Below are 17869 nucleotides of genomic sequence, written 5' to 3'. Positions count from 1 at the left end.
GTTAGTTATATGTAAATGTGCGATATATTCGGATTCTCTCTTAGGTGAAGTGTTGCAACCTAAAAATTTAATTTGTCGGGGTTTTTGATTTGAAAGTTTAAATGATTATTGAATATATGTATATTAAGATCTAAATATGTGTGGATTGGAGAATTGAATAAATATGTATAAAGGGTCTTGGTACCTACCCCGAACGGTCCTTGGTTGCTATAGTTCCAAGATGTCCGATAAATGTAAAATGGGAATGTTGAACGAATCCTCAAACTTGACCAGTGTTTCCACCTCAGTAGTCGTGTTCTCAATACAAACGAAAGTTCTTCTGATCTTGGAAAATTCTCGTTCCTACATATACATCGTGTGAATCTCACGTTAAATGTGTGAATCTGGTAGTATAAGGTGATATTAACTGAAAGATCGTCAATGAATGGAATAGGAAGTGAATGACAGGATAAGTAACATTAGTCAACGTGATATGAGGGGTGTAAATGCAAAAGTGGCAATCTCCAATTTTTTGAGAAATTGAATTAGAGGTGGGACTGTATTGTTTTAAGTGTCCGCGACCGAGCGGTGAAGTCTGTTTGGATCACAACATACATCCTTCCAGTAAAAACTGAAGGCGAATATCACAATTTTTGCAAAACTTGCAATCTCTACTACCCAGTGCGGTTCAAAAGTGACAATCTACACTTCAGCCAATCAGAGGCCCGCTTGCGTCAGACGTTGCCATGGCGACCGTGTCGCTTGCCTGGAATCGTTCCAAATTTGCTCACTAGTTTCTAATGTGTCAACAAGTCTGTACTAGTTCACTAGTCCACGTTCATTTTCAAAACGAAATCTCCAATTTTGAAACGGTAATTACAAAAAATGAGGGACTTTCTCTGGGGAAAATATATGTTCAACCCTCTAATACTATGCCAAAATATCTGTAGGTTAAAATCTTATGGGGTTTACGAGATATTAATTAATCGCTCGTCTTGAAAAATTCGGCCGAGTGGAGATTGCCACTTTTGCATCTACACCTCCCATATCAGTGACAAAACTTTGATATCTTAACCCCAGAAATGGGACAAATATATTCGATAGATACTTCGACGGACATAATATGTGCTAATGACGATTAGTAAACGTAATCTTATGTGTGTATAAGAAATGTAATAAAGTGAAATGCATGGACATCAGAAAAGGTGCTTCGACACTATTCATAATATTATAGCTCGTCTGAATGTACGAGAGAGGACTCGTATAACTACTTTCAAAATGTTAATATATGTGATAGGGACTCATTCCTAATCCTCATTTTAAGATTTTTTTTTCATTCATCATATTGTATGCTAAATTTATCAAAGGACGTATATCATATTTCCCAAGTTAAAAGAATATATTTTTTCCTTTCCTGTAAATTGTCTCTCTCTATATATTCCTTCAGTTTCTTTCCTACCTCCAACATTAACATAGAAACTTCATTTTCACTTTGTTCTTGTACAAGCTGCACAAATGTCAAAATATTTGGATGTTATTTTGTCAGTTTTCTGTTTAATTTAGAGTTCCATCCCTCTACAACATCAGTTGTTCTTCCCTTAACATTGTCATAATGATTCCATATCTCTGGAAAAGAGAGAAACATTAATTACATAAAACAAATCGAAGCTTAACAAAAGACATTCTGCAGCGATTCGAGGTTTCACTAAGCATAGTGTCCGTTAAATTTAGAAGTATTCAGTTTTGTAATCATTACTCACTAGCAAGGGCGCCCATGTTGTGGTTTCCAAGGGGGGCAAATATAAGCGAGGTTTCAAATATAGTTTCAAATTTTACTATAACTAATGTAAAAATTCTATTGGGTTTTCGATATTCCCAAGTACGATTTCCTCTTAGGGGGGCGAGCACCCCACCTTGCCTCCCCTGATGGGCGCCCTTGCTCACTAGTATTGGGTTAATTTCAAATCTCTGTTATGAGCAGGTTAAAATTTTGTATTGGCATACTGATCTCTAAAATGAGTGGTTATGGAATAAGAATAATGATTACGCTTACCGTACTCCACTACAGACACTATCTACCATTATCTATCCAGAAACTTATCATTTTTTTCATAATTATGGAACACATTAACAACAATATGAAAATACGTAAATATGAACACAAGTGTGAAAATTGACGTACATATGATACTATTGCATATAGTATAGAATCTTATATAGAAGACAAATCAGCTGATAAGGTAATGCCGAAAATGAAGTTGTGATATAAAAGACTAGCATGTCTTTAGGATATTTAAACTGTGGCACCTTTTACGTACTGTTAGTATTAGCATATTGGCAATGAACTACTGGAACTACTTTTTTTTTCTTTTTTGTAAAATGACTTCATATTAGACCAATGTAAGCTTGTTTTATGTCCGCTTCAGTTACAATGTCAAACGGCTTTCTTGCCACTGAGTCAATCAATTTTCCATTTTCCTGCAGGTACGGTATTTGAAAAAAAAATCACATTCCACTTTACTAAAGTAGATGAGAAACACACTGCTAATAGCAGAACTTTAGTAGAATAACATCTAAAATTTGTGATGAAACATGAAAATATAGTTATTCTTCTTACAGAATTTGTTACAATTAGTATACTAAAGGAAAATTCCCTAGAAAATTCCTCCCTGCACACAATTTTTGGTCTTGAAATATTAGGCAGAACGAGGGTTCCTGTTCTGTCTAAAGATAAGATAGTTTAAAATATTTTCTACAAAGTGCTGGAGGGCCTTTAGGCAGAACGGGAAGACACCGATTTGAACCAAATTCGGTGCTCAAGTATCCCATGGCCAAATAAATTTAATATGCTATATTTGGTGGCTTTCGTGAGTCAGAAACAGGCCCCGCTGAACTTGCCTTGTATATTGGACTCCATTTCTCGGAACTGCTGGCTGAATCTGAACCAAATTTGATGGGCAAATAGCCTATGACCTAGGGAATGCAAAATGCTATATGTTGTGGCCGGACTTGATCAGGAACAAACTCGATTTGCCTTGTATGTGTTATGGGTAAGTAGAACATCGCTTAGAAACTAAAGATCCCTATAATTGGTGACCAGGCTTGGCCCAGGACAGGCTCAGCTCGACAACAGAGGATGTGGTCATCAGCTTTGCTTCTGAGTTGGGTTCACCTCGGCTTGGGAATTATATAAAAATCCTTTTTAAAGCCGGCGCTTGTACCAATTCGTACTACTAATATTTACGACGGCTTTCTAGAAAGTACAGAACGATGCGCATCTCGCGCGGTGCCGACTCCTCACCACTGCGATCGCATACACGGCAGTTAGCACCTTCCTTCACCTGAGTGTGAGCTGAGTTTGTGCGGTGACGCTACTTGTTTTTGCAGCGATTCAAAATGTCGGTGTCAGTTGAAAATCCCGCCAAATGTGAAGTACGGAGTTCATCCCAAGAGGAGCAACAATAAACTGAGAAGCGTATTGTGAAACTCTCCAACGACTTTCAACGCGCCATCCAAAACAAGAGACGTAGAATGCTGTGAACAAAAGTGTTGTTGATCTATGACAATGCCCGGCCTCGTACATAAACACGAACACAGCAGGAACTTCAACGTCTAAAGTGGTCATTCTGCTTATAGCCCTGACTTAGCACCAAGTGATTTTCACTTATTCTTGAAACTTAAGAATTTTTTTTTGGGTGCAAAACAGTTCGCACACGATAAGGAACTCAAGCAAGTAGTAACAGCCTTGCTCATATCTTTGGTGGCAAATGTGTATAACATCGGCATTGACAAACTGGTCAAACGTTATAACAAGTATGTTGAAAACTGTGTCGATTAAATAAAAAAGTAGAGTAAGGTCCTGTGTCTTTGTAAATAAAGTTTTGTGCTGATATCTTTTGTTTTTATTTAACAATGCCAAAACGTTCTTTACTTTCTGGATGACCGTCATAAATACAACAATAAAACTCAGACAATATATATTCCTGGAGTTGAAATACAAACTAGAATGCATTTGGCGCCTCCTATTACGACATTCGCTGTATGTGAATTAATATTTGAGCCTGAAGTGATAACTTTTTGTACCACTTTCAGTTGCAATCGAGGAATAAATTCAGATATGGGATCCGTTTTTGCGCTACTGAATTTAATTCAAATAATTGTTTCTCGTTATCTGTTACGATTTTTTCACTATAATGATAAGCTTTTGAGACAGATACCGTAGATTTCCACCACTTTCCGCTCACATACAGGAACAAAGGTAGAGACAAAAGTTATTCTTGACAGTTTTAATCCATACTAAAAACCTATTTCTCGCTCTCTCTTTCTTTTTGCTCTATATTAACACAGGAAGCAGTAATAATTTTCTATAACTTCCAGCTTAATAGAGAGATGTGGGTAGAGATAATATGCAGATGAGACACTGAATCTACTCTAAAAAAACACCATATTTCATCAACCACATGATACGCAATAAATTAATATTTCCGCGGGCAAAATACCAGGAATGCTAGAACTCAATTCTCACAACATTGAGGTAAACAGGATGTTGTGACTCTTTGAATGGTTATCAGCAGAATTCCCGTAAGAAGGTGTGACTACAATATTTAAAGATGATTCCAACAAACGTTTCATAACGTCTCAGAGACACTGTACTCTAGTGGTCAGAGCGTTTGACTCACGTCTGCATGGTCTTGGCTTCGATTTCCACCTGGTACTTTCCAATTTTCGTTGCCAGTGTCGTGAGGCTAACTGGGGAGTCACATCAATAGATGTTACAGCCAGTAGGTCTAGGAAGCTCTTAATAACCTGTTAGAGAAAATAAAACAGAGAGCTTCCAATACGCCTCTGCTCGTCGTTAGGCTAGACGTAGTTGAGCCGATCGCTAACAGATGGCATTAAAGCGAGTCGGATCCATAAGGGCTGTCATCCCAATGGTTAGTTTAGTTTAATAGCTTTATAGCTCTGGGCTTTGTGAGTGTTACTAGTAAATAATGAAAATATCTTACCTTGTATAACCTGTCATCCTTGTACGTTAGAATACTGGCACTTCCAGCCCCATTTCCTCTTTGGTTGTCGTGGTTGTCAATAAACACCACGACGTCGCCAGACGGATGCATACTCCACGCCTCACCTTTTACAAAAATAAAATAAAAAATACTTCATTACTATAAATTTGCTTAAAAATAAACACACACACACACACACACACACACACTGCAGAAAGTGTATTTAATCAATTAACCTTTAAACATCAGTTAATGTTGGGGCCCCGGAGACTCAGTGATAGAGCGTTCAGCTCTAGTGCATGGGATCCTTGGTTCGATCCCAGCTCGCGCCAAGTGAGCTTGTGAGCTATTTAGTGGAGAAACACTGTGCGCTTTGGTTTTCTCAGGGTTCTTTCGTTTCCTCCCACCTTCTTCATTCCACCATTTCATTCATTTCTCATCGGCGGGACGTAAAACTTAAAGATTACATTTTATTTCATTTGATCAGTTAATGTTGCGAGGTCTGGGACACATAAAAAACAGGCTTGCCCAAACCTTGACTCAAAATATCGTTAAAGAATACCGGTACATGAAATAAATACTGTTATTTTGAGTGAAAAGTCGATAAAAAGTGAACCTGTAATTAGGGATGCGCACGAGACAAGATTTGTGGTTGTCTCGTCTCGAAAATGTGCTGTAAAAGTGATATCTCGACTTGAAAAATATATATTTCTCTATTGGAAGAGCCGTCTCGAACTCGAATTTTGTCAGGAAAATCCTGTCTCGACTCGTCTCGTACCTGTAATACTTCGGCACAATTAACACTATAAAACAATTATGGTATGATTTCTAAAAATGTATAAAAATTAAATCCATAAAGTAAAAAAAAGAAAAGAAAGTTAATAAAAATTTAACATCCACTCCTTCCCTCGCCCTTCTAAAGCTAGTTGGTTTACTGTTGTCTGTAATGCTGTTTTAAATGTCATCTTTTAAAGAAAGTTGTGCTAACTAGAGATTGTAGGTTTGGATAGAGACGTTCCGGGTAGAAAGCAAGAAAAAAGAATTATTATTATTATTATTATTATTATTTTACGGAAAATGCATTTTAAACTTTCTTCATTAGGTCAAACTCAACAAAACGTTCCTCCATCAATTAGTTTTATTATTATGGTTGTTGTAATTTCTTGTATTATTGCTATTACTTTGGGTAAATAATAATGAAAGAATATGTTGAGTTTGATCTTACTACAGTAAAACCTATCAACTGGCAACTTCTCTAAATTGGACACCTGCTCATCTTGGCCTGGTTCCTCTTGAACCAGCATTTTCGCCTGTAAGTTGACCACCTGTCTATCTTGGAAGTTGGCCGCATTGAAGCAATGTTTGCCCTATGATGATAATGATAAATTTACTTGCGTATCTTGGCCTCGCAAAATACCGTTTTGTTATTTTTCTTAACTCTTCCATATTCCCATATGAGAGGCAGATGTTCTGTATTTGTGGCTGGAGACAAAGAAGTATAGATTCCCACGATTTGTTTTGAAGATCAATCGCCAGAACACTACGCTGACGAAGGGGAATAAGAATATATGAATAAGAAAACAAACGTACAGGAATTCAGGAAATGGTTGTAGGTATTTGTTTACCCTGTCTGTTTTGGTAAACTCATTAGCTATATCAGCTCCTTTCTTCAATGGGAAGCTTTAGTAATTCCGAAAAATTCTCAAGCTTAAAGCTAAACATCTCAATTGTCAACTGTTGGCACCTGGCGACTTGTCAAAGGGTAGCTGAGGTTTTGAGATATGAATTCCTTTAAGATGTTCTCAAAACATCTTTTCACTCTGAGGGAGACACTTGTAGCTCATTAACAAGAGGTAGTCAACTAGAAAATTAGGATGTGCGTATGTGTCGAAAAGAACAAAATACATACATATATTAAACATACTGTAGTAGTTTTTTAAATATTGTGTATTGTTATGATTATTCTATACGGGGTATTTCAAAACAACACCGACAACGTTTGGAATGCCATTCCTGACACTGAGATAAGGCAAAAAGTATAGACCAACCGGGGTGCACAAATGCTTCCTTTCGGAGTTATAGGCTGCCAAAAACATGAAAAAAATGAAACTTAAAGGTTCAAAGCTCCAAAACTATGGGACCTACCGTAGTTGGGTCAAGACTTCACTTAGGAACTAGTATGTGCCCTATTGAAATATCTAGGTTTCAGAATCCTGATGTATTTCTGCCACAATTTTTATAAAGGTAGTTGGTGAGTACTTCAGATTATATGCCTATAGCCCAGCTCCCTCTATAATAATTGTTGCGTGAGTAGCTTAGGATTCTGAAACATGTATTTTTGGATAGGCACACATTGGTTCCTAAGTGAAATCTTTACCCGACTACGGTAGCTCCCATAGTTTTGGAGCTATGGAATTTTAAAGTTCATTTTTTCATGTTTTCGGCAGCCTATAACTCCGAAAGGAAGCATTTGTACACCCAGGTTGGTCTATACTTTTTGTCTTAGCTCGGTGTCAAGAATCAGCTCCCAAACGTTGTCGATGTTGAAATACCCTGTATATATATTATTTAAAAGTAGCTGTCGTGACATTGTTTACTAAAATGTTACAATCAACTAATAGAAATTCTATTCTAAAAATACGCCAATCACACTTATTTTCTGTAAGTTGCCACCTGTCTAAGGTGGTTACTTTTCAATGGAATCGATGGTGGCCAACATAGACAGGTTTCACTGTACCTGGAACGTCTCGATTGTTCTCTGTTAGAGAATAACAGAAGACAAAGCAGAATTTGGGGGGCGAAGGGGCAGTAACTGTACTTCATTACAGAAAGTCAAGTTGTTTGTAGGATAAAGTCACTAGATTTGTAATTCGTCAAATCATCATTTCAACTCTAACTCCCAACCAGAAAGTCATTAATCGGGAAAATGATTCATGTAACTATGATGATGGAAGTTAAATTACCTAAATTTAACGAATTTTTCATTAAATTGGCATCACTGAAGACAAGAATTATATAAACCATACACTTGCCGGAAGAAAAGAAGCAAACTTGAAAAATCTGATGTGCCAGTTGCATAGCCTAATGGTATATACAATAGCATCTCTTGTTTCACGACTCAGAAACTACTTTCTGATGTAATGTCAGTCAGGGGCGGATCCAGGACGGACTTCTGGGGGGTCGGTAGTAATACTGCTACTTAGAGCTACTTTTAAGAGCTACAATCTCTTTATGGATGGGTTTATTTATATATAAAATAATAAAGTTTCCTCTTCTGGGGGGGCGTAAGCCCCGATCGCCCGCCCACTGGATCCGCCCCTGATGTCAGTTGTATGAATTTTTTTCATTTAACTGTCAACTGGTATTCGGGAAAGGAGTTGCAGTGTGCATAGACATGAAAATAGGCAAGTAAATTAATATCCGAACTTAGATATACTCAGTGGCGTATTTAGGGGGAGGGCTTCCGGCCTTAAGCTCCCCGAAATCTTACTTCCTATAGTTAGGGATGCGCTCGAGTCGAGACATGTCTCGAATCTCGACTCGACTCGACTCGAATTCGAGTCGAGATTCGAGTCGAGACACACTTTGTAAAATTCGAGACGAGTCGAGGCAAACGTATTTCTCGACTCGAATTTTCGAGTCGAGACAGGAGTCGAGTCGAGACGGCTCTTAAAAATCTCGACTCGACTCGAATGTCTCGAAAATCTTTCTATAATTTTTAATATTATTTTGAAGAAAGTATTCACTCAGAAACAGCCTTGAAACAAATTCCAGCTTTTATTCCTTCAGAAAGGTACAGAACGCATAAAATTAATAGTTAATCTTTAAAGATCAAAATTTAATTTTCAGCTCAATTCAGTTAATTAGAACTAATAGTTAATGTCGTTGTATTTGGTTGTACTGCAAATATAATGATAATAATAATAACAATTGATTATCTAGTTTGTATAAAACTATTATCCGTAGTCTAAATCTAGTTTGTGTAAAACTAGTGTGATAAAGTGAACTTCATAAATTCTCTGAATGAGCAGTTGGTAGTCTATAGTAATTTAGCATAGTTATCATTATTGTGTTTTCGTTCCCATGAACGCAATAGGGTTACGTAACTTCTGGATTATTCGCTTGCCCAACTATTCTGAGGCTTTAATATGTTGCAGCATATCACGAGCTACGGATAATATATATTGTAACATTTGTTGTAAATCACATATTATGATACGAGACTATTTTACATAGTATATCTTATCTAATATAAATAAAATAAAGAGTTTGTTTGTATGTTTGTCTGTCTGTCTGTGTGCGACCTGGGAACTAGACGATTGGACCGAGAATTCCCAAAATTTGGTCACGGGTACTTTAGTCCAGGCCCCAGATCAAGACGAAGCGTTTTTTTTATTTCGAACCAGGGGGGTCTCGGGGGGGACGTTTACTGGGACCGACCTGGGGACCAGACAAGTTGACCGAGAGTTACCAAATTTTGGTCACGGATACCTTGGTCCAGGTCCCAGTCTAAGGCGAAGCGTTTTTGTCAAAATTGGAACCAGGGGATCTCAGGGGGCGCGTTTAGCGAGACATGTAGTAAAAGTAATCCAAATTGATCGACATTAGTGTCAAATCCATAGTTTTCACGGTCGCTGAGATCAATGGTGACACTTACATCAGCGATGACTTGCAAATTCAGCTACTACTGTATGCGGGCCGGGTGTCAGCGGGTGAGGAATACCGAGACATGTATAAATAGCCCATATTGATTGATACTAGTGTCAAATCCATAGTTTTCGCGGTCACTGAAATGAATGGTGATACTTCCACAGGTGTTGACTTCCAAATACAACCCCCATGCGAAGAATGGGTATATTAAGCTAGTATTACAATAAATGGACTGCTTGGATGCCAAGAACTAGTACAGATAAGTACCATTCACTTCTATGAATAAGTATTTTTTTAAAGGATTTTTGTAAACACTAAGTTATAAAACAATGAACTACATACAGTAGTTATGGTTTTGGTTTCCAACATAAAAGAAATATGGATTGTTCATGAGATATTGAACTTCAACTTTCACTCCTGGAAAATTTCAATTTTGGAGTTAGGCCACTTGGCATCAAAGCAGTTCACTGTAAGATAAATACATTCCGCACATTAGTAACATAGTTGTTCAGGGGCCTTCGATTTCCATCCTCTCAAATGAAAGCTGAACGATTGCTTGATACATGCTGACTATATAGGAGAAATAGTGTATTAAGTTTTCGAGCTTTGGTGCGTATCCGTATTTACACTCTGATATAACTTTAAGTTCACACTCAAATCGAGCTAATTGTTTAATGCATTTCGAAAGCTTTTGTTTTTATGCAGCTCATTAAGGAAAATCTATTTCATAATCGTAACATTTATGTACTAAGAAATTATGAACGTAAAGTGGACTCGACCTAGCCCCGTGGCCGCTGTGACTCAGTGGCACAGCTCTCACCCTTGGTGTGTGAGGACTCTGATTCTGTGTGTGTGTGTGAACTTCGCGGCTAGTGTACGCGTCTTTGCCGTGGAAGACTCGGGTTCAATTCCCGGCGCGAGCTCATGTAGTTCGAATTCCACGTTAATCAGTAGGTCTACATTTCATATATCCTCGCTGCTGAAAGAGACGGTAAAGTCAAAATCAACTCAACAATATATATGTGTGTGTGCTTATGTGAATTTCCTCGTGGCTGTATGGTTAACACATACGCCTTGATCGCGGGAGACTCTGGTTCGATTTACGGTGGAAGCTCATGAAGTTGTTACCGGTATCCCACTTTAAACTGTAGATCCATGCCTCATATAACCATAGATATAATATATATGGCTTTGATACACTCATTTTCCGACTTGGGAGTCATCGAAAATTTCCGGACACAGAGTCCCGTAGACCGAAAATGAGAAACATGGGTACAGAGTAAAACAGCCATAGAAATTTAAGCTTTTTAGGCTAACTTAATTCTTACATATAATGCAACTACCTTGGCCAAGTTATAATGGAGGAAATGCTATCATTGCAATACTCTGAGAATAGAAAATGTTCGTCAGGTATTACTATCCCCCCTCTCCTGCAGAATGAAAACCCTGACTAAAACTCAATATATATATAAAACTATTTTGTGTAATGTAACTAACAGTGGCGGATAGTATTCATGTTTCCTTGCAGAGGTCCTTGCGAGGGTTCGCTTCCATCTTCCTCTCCCCAAGAACTAAAATATATTAAAAAAATGCTATAACTTGTTAATCTTGTACAAAGGACGCAATTAAAGTCCCAGTGTAACACCCCTTCACATTTAGATTTTTCCCCTGGAAGAAAACCAGTTATTATTGTTTCTTGATTTCTCAGTCTCACCTACATAAACATACGAATAGAATTACAGGATAGGACATGTTTAGAGTGCTTGCACGTGACATCTAACTATATTTCTCATCAAATGTGTCACAGATGAAAATTTTCGTTTGTACTGCCTCTATTTTCTGGTACATATGTTTCATTTATGTTATGTTGCTAAAATTCGTTAGGAAACAAGTACAGACTGCGCCTGTGTGCCTGACAAAACGTAAATGTACTGGATAATTATTTCTTCACTTTCTTCCAGAAAAAAAAGTAACCCATCTCATGTCGGCTAACAAAAGGAGGTAGCGGACCAAAGATAGCCGTTGTTTACCTAAGGTCGTTACACAGCAGGGGTTTCATTCAGTGAGAGGGAAAAGAAAAAATAATTTAAGGTTTCTACATTTGTTTTGAACTGCAATATACTTCTTCCTTTTATTTTAAGAACCATTTCCTTCTCATTTGTCTGCATCAGAAAAAATGCAAAAAAAAAATCACTAGAATGTGCCTATTTACCCAAAGTACGTACTAGATCACTAGTTCAATAGTAAAATCACTAAACCTAGTACGAAATCATAAATGTGGCATCCCTGGGTTGGAGCGAAAGTAATGGTTGGAATAAAAACTAGTCCGTATTTCTACTGCGTTCTGTTGTTGAATTCATAGAAATGTTCAAAAATAAATTCAAGAAGTAAAACACGATCCTACAAAAGACTGTTTACTCGCTCACTGGTTTTTGTATTGTGAACTGAAACTCAAGTGCGCAGTCATGTTGAATACTTCTGTCCCTTTCTACTTTACAACTTGAGGTGGGATGAGGGTCAGGATAGATCTAGTGATATACCGCTAAAGGAAGTGCTTCAGTACAGAGTCGGAAGCGGTATGTATTGTTTATACTACTTACAACGTTACCCCCCACATAAAATATAAGTTCACCCTTTCTCCCTTCCCTTTTTCGAATACAATGAACCGACTCTTTTGCTGAAGAAAGATGCTAAAAGAAAATTGAAACATCTGTGTCTAAACTTTCTTTGAAGCGCAGTCTTTTGTATTTGTAAGGTTTTACGAATGTTTTCGAGATAGCCAAATCTTTTACCATGGACTCCTGCTGCGAACTGACCGTGAGTAAACACCCGATCTTGCTGTGCTCAATTTCTCTCGCACACGTGAAATGGATTTGTTGTTTCCAAAACAAATAGGAAGTTACCTTGTGCTTTTGCATTTCTGCACGCACAGTACCATTGATGTTTTAATGATCAGAAGAAATATCAAAACCATCCGATATATATGATACGAAACAGCTAACAGAGGGAGGCAAAGATAAAAGTAGGCCTATACCAAGTTTTCCGCGTGGTACCATTATGGAGAATAAATATTTGATGAAGTCACGTAGATGCGCTTAAACCTATTCTATCTCTCCTTATAACTTTTCTGGTCTCATCAATTTCTCAGGAGAATACGTACAACATATGTCCAAATTCCATATATACTCTTTCTAAACTAAAGAGTAAACTCATTAAGAACACCAACTGATATCAATAAACAGGAAAGAAAACAATACGGTATACTTCTATCATTTGGTACACATCTCTATGAAGCACAGCTTGTTTCTTTTCGAAATAGCTCCTTCGTGTCACAGCTGTGGTTAGTTTTGTTTTGTGTTAGGATGAAAGAGAGAAATGCAACATTTGCTTCGCTGTGAAGTTATATATATTATTAAGATGAGCGGTGATAAGCGAGGTTTAACAAAGAGTGCCTTTCGGATGCACAATTTAACGGGTAGTTGCAGTCCGTGTTGAGAATCGAACCAAAGCTATGTAAGACATGTTATGACAAATCCAAAAGGTGTGTTGTATGGGTGCAGTACCAGTTTTTCACGTTTTTCAAAATGTTCCAAAACCCAAAGAATAATCTTTAATTTCTAATATTTTAGTCGTTACAAATTACAATTTTATAATGTAGTCAATGTTTATAATTACTGGGCAGTTGGGCGTTTAAACTAATAACATCATAATAAAGTCAAAACCATAATTTTGAGTTGAATTGATTCTGAGTTTAACGTCCCGTTCAGCAGCGAGGCTATGTGAGACGTGGACCTACTGATTAACGTGGAATCCGAACCACATGAACTCCCACCGGGAATCAAGCCCAGGTTTCCCACGCCAAATGCAAGTATGCTAACCGTTAGCCACGAAGGAGCTCCACCATAATTTTAGTGGGTGATAAGAAATATCTCGCCAGTGCTTTTACAATAAATAAAAATTTATAAGTATTAAAGAATAGTGGTAAGAGATTTTATAATAGCTCTTTTATTTATGAGATATGAGTATTTTGAAAAAAAACAACAACTAAAGAATAGGTTGGCGGAACCACAAAAGACTCGTAAAATAAACTTTCTTATAAATACATACGCACCTTACTCACCTTTTATAATTGCAATGCTTACGTTCTCCATAAAAACAGAAATTCTCTTTTAGTGATACTTTACACAAGATCATGAAGTGGGTTCAAATTTAATTAAAGGCAAAATACAATACAATAATCCACAAATATTGCCTCAAGTGAGTTTAAAGATTTCTAAACACTAGTGCGAAACCGGGCTCTGCCGTTGCGATCGATTTACAGGTCTTGAGACGAAAGTAAGAAGGGACTTACGCACACAGTAAGTAAAAACAATTAATATGCCTGTAACTTTCCCCCAAATGGGTGTATCTTAAAACTAACCTCACCATTATTTTTCTAATTAAATTCTAGCCCGAAATTATGTATCATATTACCCTATTCCCATTTTGAAAACTTGATCTTAATTCAAAATGGCGGGTTTCAAGATGGCTGCCATCAAGGTCATATCTACCATACGACTTCCCCCCAGGACTTATATGTATCCACATGGTTTTTCTTCACTTTTCTTCATTAACGCTCCGTTTACAAAGGGTAGTAAGGGACTTCTGTAGTAATCTCTAATAACCATATCACAACTCTTAAAAGTTATTTTAAAAAAAAGTAGAAAACATGCACCATGGCAAAAATTTTTCATCACAAGTAATGATGCATACATGCCTTCTATCAGCAAAAAAAGTTTCATTGAAATTGGAGCCGGACATTTGAGTGATGTCCCTTGTGGGATGTGATTGAACGTGACGTCAGAACACATCGCCCCCCTTCCCGGAATTTACGGGAATTAGGTGACCTGAGTGAGCACATGTGGTGCCAGCTCTCTCCAGCGACCTATCAAGGATCATTGCGTGTATGCCAAGACGTGTTGCCGTTTTTATCCATGCCAAAAGTCGACATACTGACAATTAGGTAGGTAGTCATGATGGTCTGGCTGATGTGTGCGTATATTTTAACTCGTACCTTTTGTCTCGACTCGAATTTCGAGACGTCTCGACTCGAATTCGAGTCGAGTCGAGACACAGACTGTCGAGTCGAGACACGAGTCGAGACATAAACATATTTTCGAGTCGAGACACGAGTCGAGACAACATTTTCTCGAGACGAGTCGAGACAGGCTTAAATCTCGACTCGACTCGACTCGAATGCATCCCTACCTATAGTAAAGTATATGAAATATCTTGCAGAATTTTCACATTTTCAGGCAAAGCCCCACTTTCTCCCCGAAAGTTAGCAAAGCCCTCTCCGAAACAAAATCGTAAATACGCCACTGGATATACTATAGTTCAAAAACCGGGAAAAAACACTAACACATGATTGCTTCGATTTAAGTTACTGATGGCTACAATAGAGGAAACAAATGAGTAGCAGACAGATATTCAGTTGAGTTAATTTTGTATCTGATCTTTCCTCATTGAGCCTACAACTTACAGACAAGTGAAACATAAAAACATGCTCATAACTATGACAACCTATGTCGCCACGTACAAACATAGACGGCAGCACCAACTCTTTGTGACCTTATGGAACGTCGATTGGGCCTGGTCCTTTCACCTTTTAGACTATAAAAGGAGATTTCTGCAGTGCACATTAAGAAAGTGTTTCTTTATCTATTTCATTTTTTCTGTGGTATAAGGTACCATAGAAGCTATTAATAAACAAGGGTAATAATATCGCAAACTTTACTGTAAATCAGGATTCTCAACCTGGGCGTCGCGATCCCTATGGGGGTCTCAAATATATATAATTAAAGTCTAAAACCGGAAGAGATAAATATAATTAGAATCTAATACCAGAAAATGTTAGTTTATTTTAATTTTGTTCTGACAGGCATAGTTTCATTTTTACATATATTGTTAAGAACAACAAAAATACGTCTACTAAACATTTTAACAAGTGCAGAATTGTTTAAAAATCAATTTAAGTGAAAGAGGATCGGATTCGATATTTGTAATATAGGTAAAACTGACCAAATTTAGTTTAAATCCATTCGCTTTTAGGAAAGTTACTGTATTCACTATGTACAAAGAATGGATTCTACTATTATAGAAATAGATGGATATCGTGAGATCTCCGCAGTGGGTATGTTAAAAATCCCACACAAACTTATTACTAATCAGAAATTATAAGAGGGCGTTGGCAAGAGGATGTGATAGAATGGGGGTCGTGTTAGGAATTAGGTTGAGAACCACTTCTGTAAATTATTATTATTATTATGAATCCAGAATGAAAACTTACCGAAATTTTCCAGCCATTTGATTGGATTGTTCCCTCGGAAAGCATTTCCTAATTCCATTCCATATCTAAACTCGGTCACTCTACCGAATGAGGTATACTCAGTAGCGTGAATTGCTTCAATACCTGAAAATAATAACAATATATACACACCAGTTCAGTATATTCATTCCCTTCTCCTTTCAGAGTATAAAGAAGCTAGACATGTCTGTTAATATATAATACATTACAATAAAAGGATCTAAAAAAATGGATTAATTATAATGCAGAAATGTCAACTTTAATAGCATACGCACCTACCACCGCACGCACACACACGCAGACACACACACACACACATATATATATATATATATATATAAACCAAACCTACGCCACCTCAAGAAATTTCTGGATATGCTCGCTGATATACACAATGTGGGTTGCTAATTTATAAAGAAAAAAAGTCCTGTCTAGGTCAAAAATAGCTAATTTTATACTATTGTTGCCAAAGAGAAATCAAAATATTCATTTACAGTAGATATTATTTTTAATAGAAATAGATAATAGGAGTGAACGAGAAAATTACATACGCGATTCTGTAAAGAAAATGCTTTCCAAAATTATTTAAATGAATCTTTCACGAGCGTGGATGAGAATTGATGAAAACAATATTTTCCACAAACAAATTATACAGGTGCAAATTACATTTTAGTTCATATGTGTGACATAACCTTTAAAGTTCTTTCCCATCAAAGTAGAAGGCATACATACTTAGGAGGTTCCAAATGAATTCTAGTCTTAATTAGTAAGTTTTATAGAGAACCACCAAACCTGTCCTTTCTATTCACCAGGTGAACTATATACAATCTACAACGTTGCAAAACGTTAGAGTTGTCTAACTTGAGGGTTTTCTGATCAGGTATGTCTCTGTATGAGGATGTCGCACAATGGTCGGAATGACGAGAAAACGCGGCAAAACTATTTGCAGGCGTATTTAAAGCATGCTTTTTGTCAATATGGTATTTTTTGAAGACATATTAGGCTATTGCTGATTGTTGTGCCGTAATGTGTGCAATAATCTAACATTTATGGCCGTAATGCGGGTTGCCTATGTAGGCGGCGAAAGAAAGTGGACATTTTAATGAGTATGCTTTCAAAATAGGTTTACAAATATCATCATGGGTCGGTATAAAAAATAATAAATAATTCAGAACTTGTGGTAATGTTATTCTTATTAAAATTGCATAGCAAAGATGTCATTTTAAACAAAATAAACATGCTTTTGGCCAGCAAAAACGCGAACGATGAAGTTAACCAGAAGTCAGTCCGTGTAAGACATTGTTTACAAAAACGAAATTATCTCGCAATACGCATATTTGAAAAAAAATAGAGAGTTGTCCAATCAAGTACAATGAGAGTCACAAAAACAAAAATTCGATTTTGAAATTAATCACCTTCAAAACAATTTGGTACCCAATCATGAGATTTCTGATGCTATTTAAAAGTTGAAACATTTCGTTTGGAATATTATACTTTTTGGGCATATTGAAATTATCATGTCAGACTATGTCAAAATATGTGTAGGAAATCTAAGTTTGTATCTTTTCTAGACTTTTTCGGTACCGTTTCTAGCGATACCTCCTGAAGTCTGTTTCGAGACTCCTGAACTTCCTCACTTAGTATTCCTATTGGGAGAGGAGCTATGGATATAGTTGACATCTTCACAATACCATTGATCACACTAACACCCACTAAGATGACGCAAAGTAACGAGACTATTGAGTTTCTGTGAGTATTACGCGACTGTCTGGACTCATTGAAGCTCGCTTTGTTTGCCAAGAAGCAGGTAGGAGCAGCTAATTCTAACAAAACTCATTAAGGATCTTCACTACAGCGAAATTAAACTACCGCTAATTTTAAAGTTTTT

The 17869-nt window shown here is 37.0% G+C and overlaps 1 protein-coding gene across 1 annotated transcript in view; it reads right to left on the bottom strand.

The window, feature by feature from the left end:
* The window catches only part of LOC145671754 (alpha-amylase-related protein-like), an 80685-nt gene that overhangs the window by 21528 nt on the left and 41288 nt on the right, over positions 1–17869 (bottom strand). Inside the window, exons 6-7 of the mRNA XM_081740960.1 lie at positions 15964–16086; positions 4986–5110 (exon numbers count right to left, since the gene is read on the bottom strand). Of these exons, the coding sequence (XP_081597086.1) occupies positions 4986–5110; positions 15964–16086 (248 nt within the window). The remainder of the gene's footprint in view (positions 1–4985; positions 5111–15963; positions 16087–17869) is intronic.

Source organism: Thermobia domestica, chromosome 15 (genome assembly GCF_964235325.1).
Source record: "Thermobia domestica chromosome 15, izTheDome1.hap1.1, whole genome shotgun sequence".
Classification (NCBI taxonomy): Eukaryota; Metazoa; Arthropoda; class Insecta; order Zygentoma; family Lepismatidae; genus Thermobia; species Thermobia domestica.
Note: the sequence above shows the minus strand (reverse complement) of the source record. Positions and strands in the feature narration are given on the sequence as shown.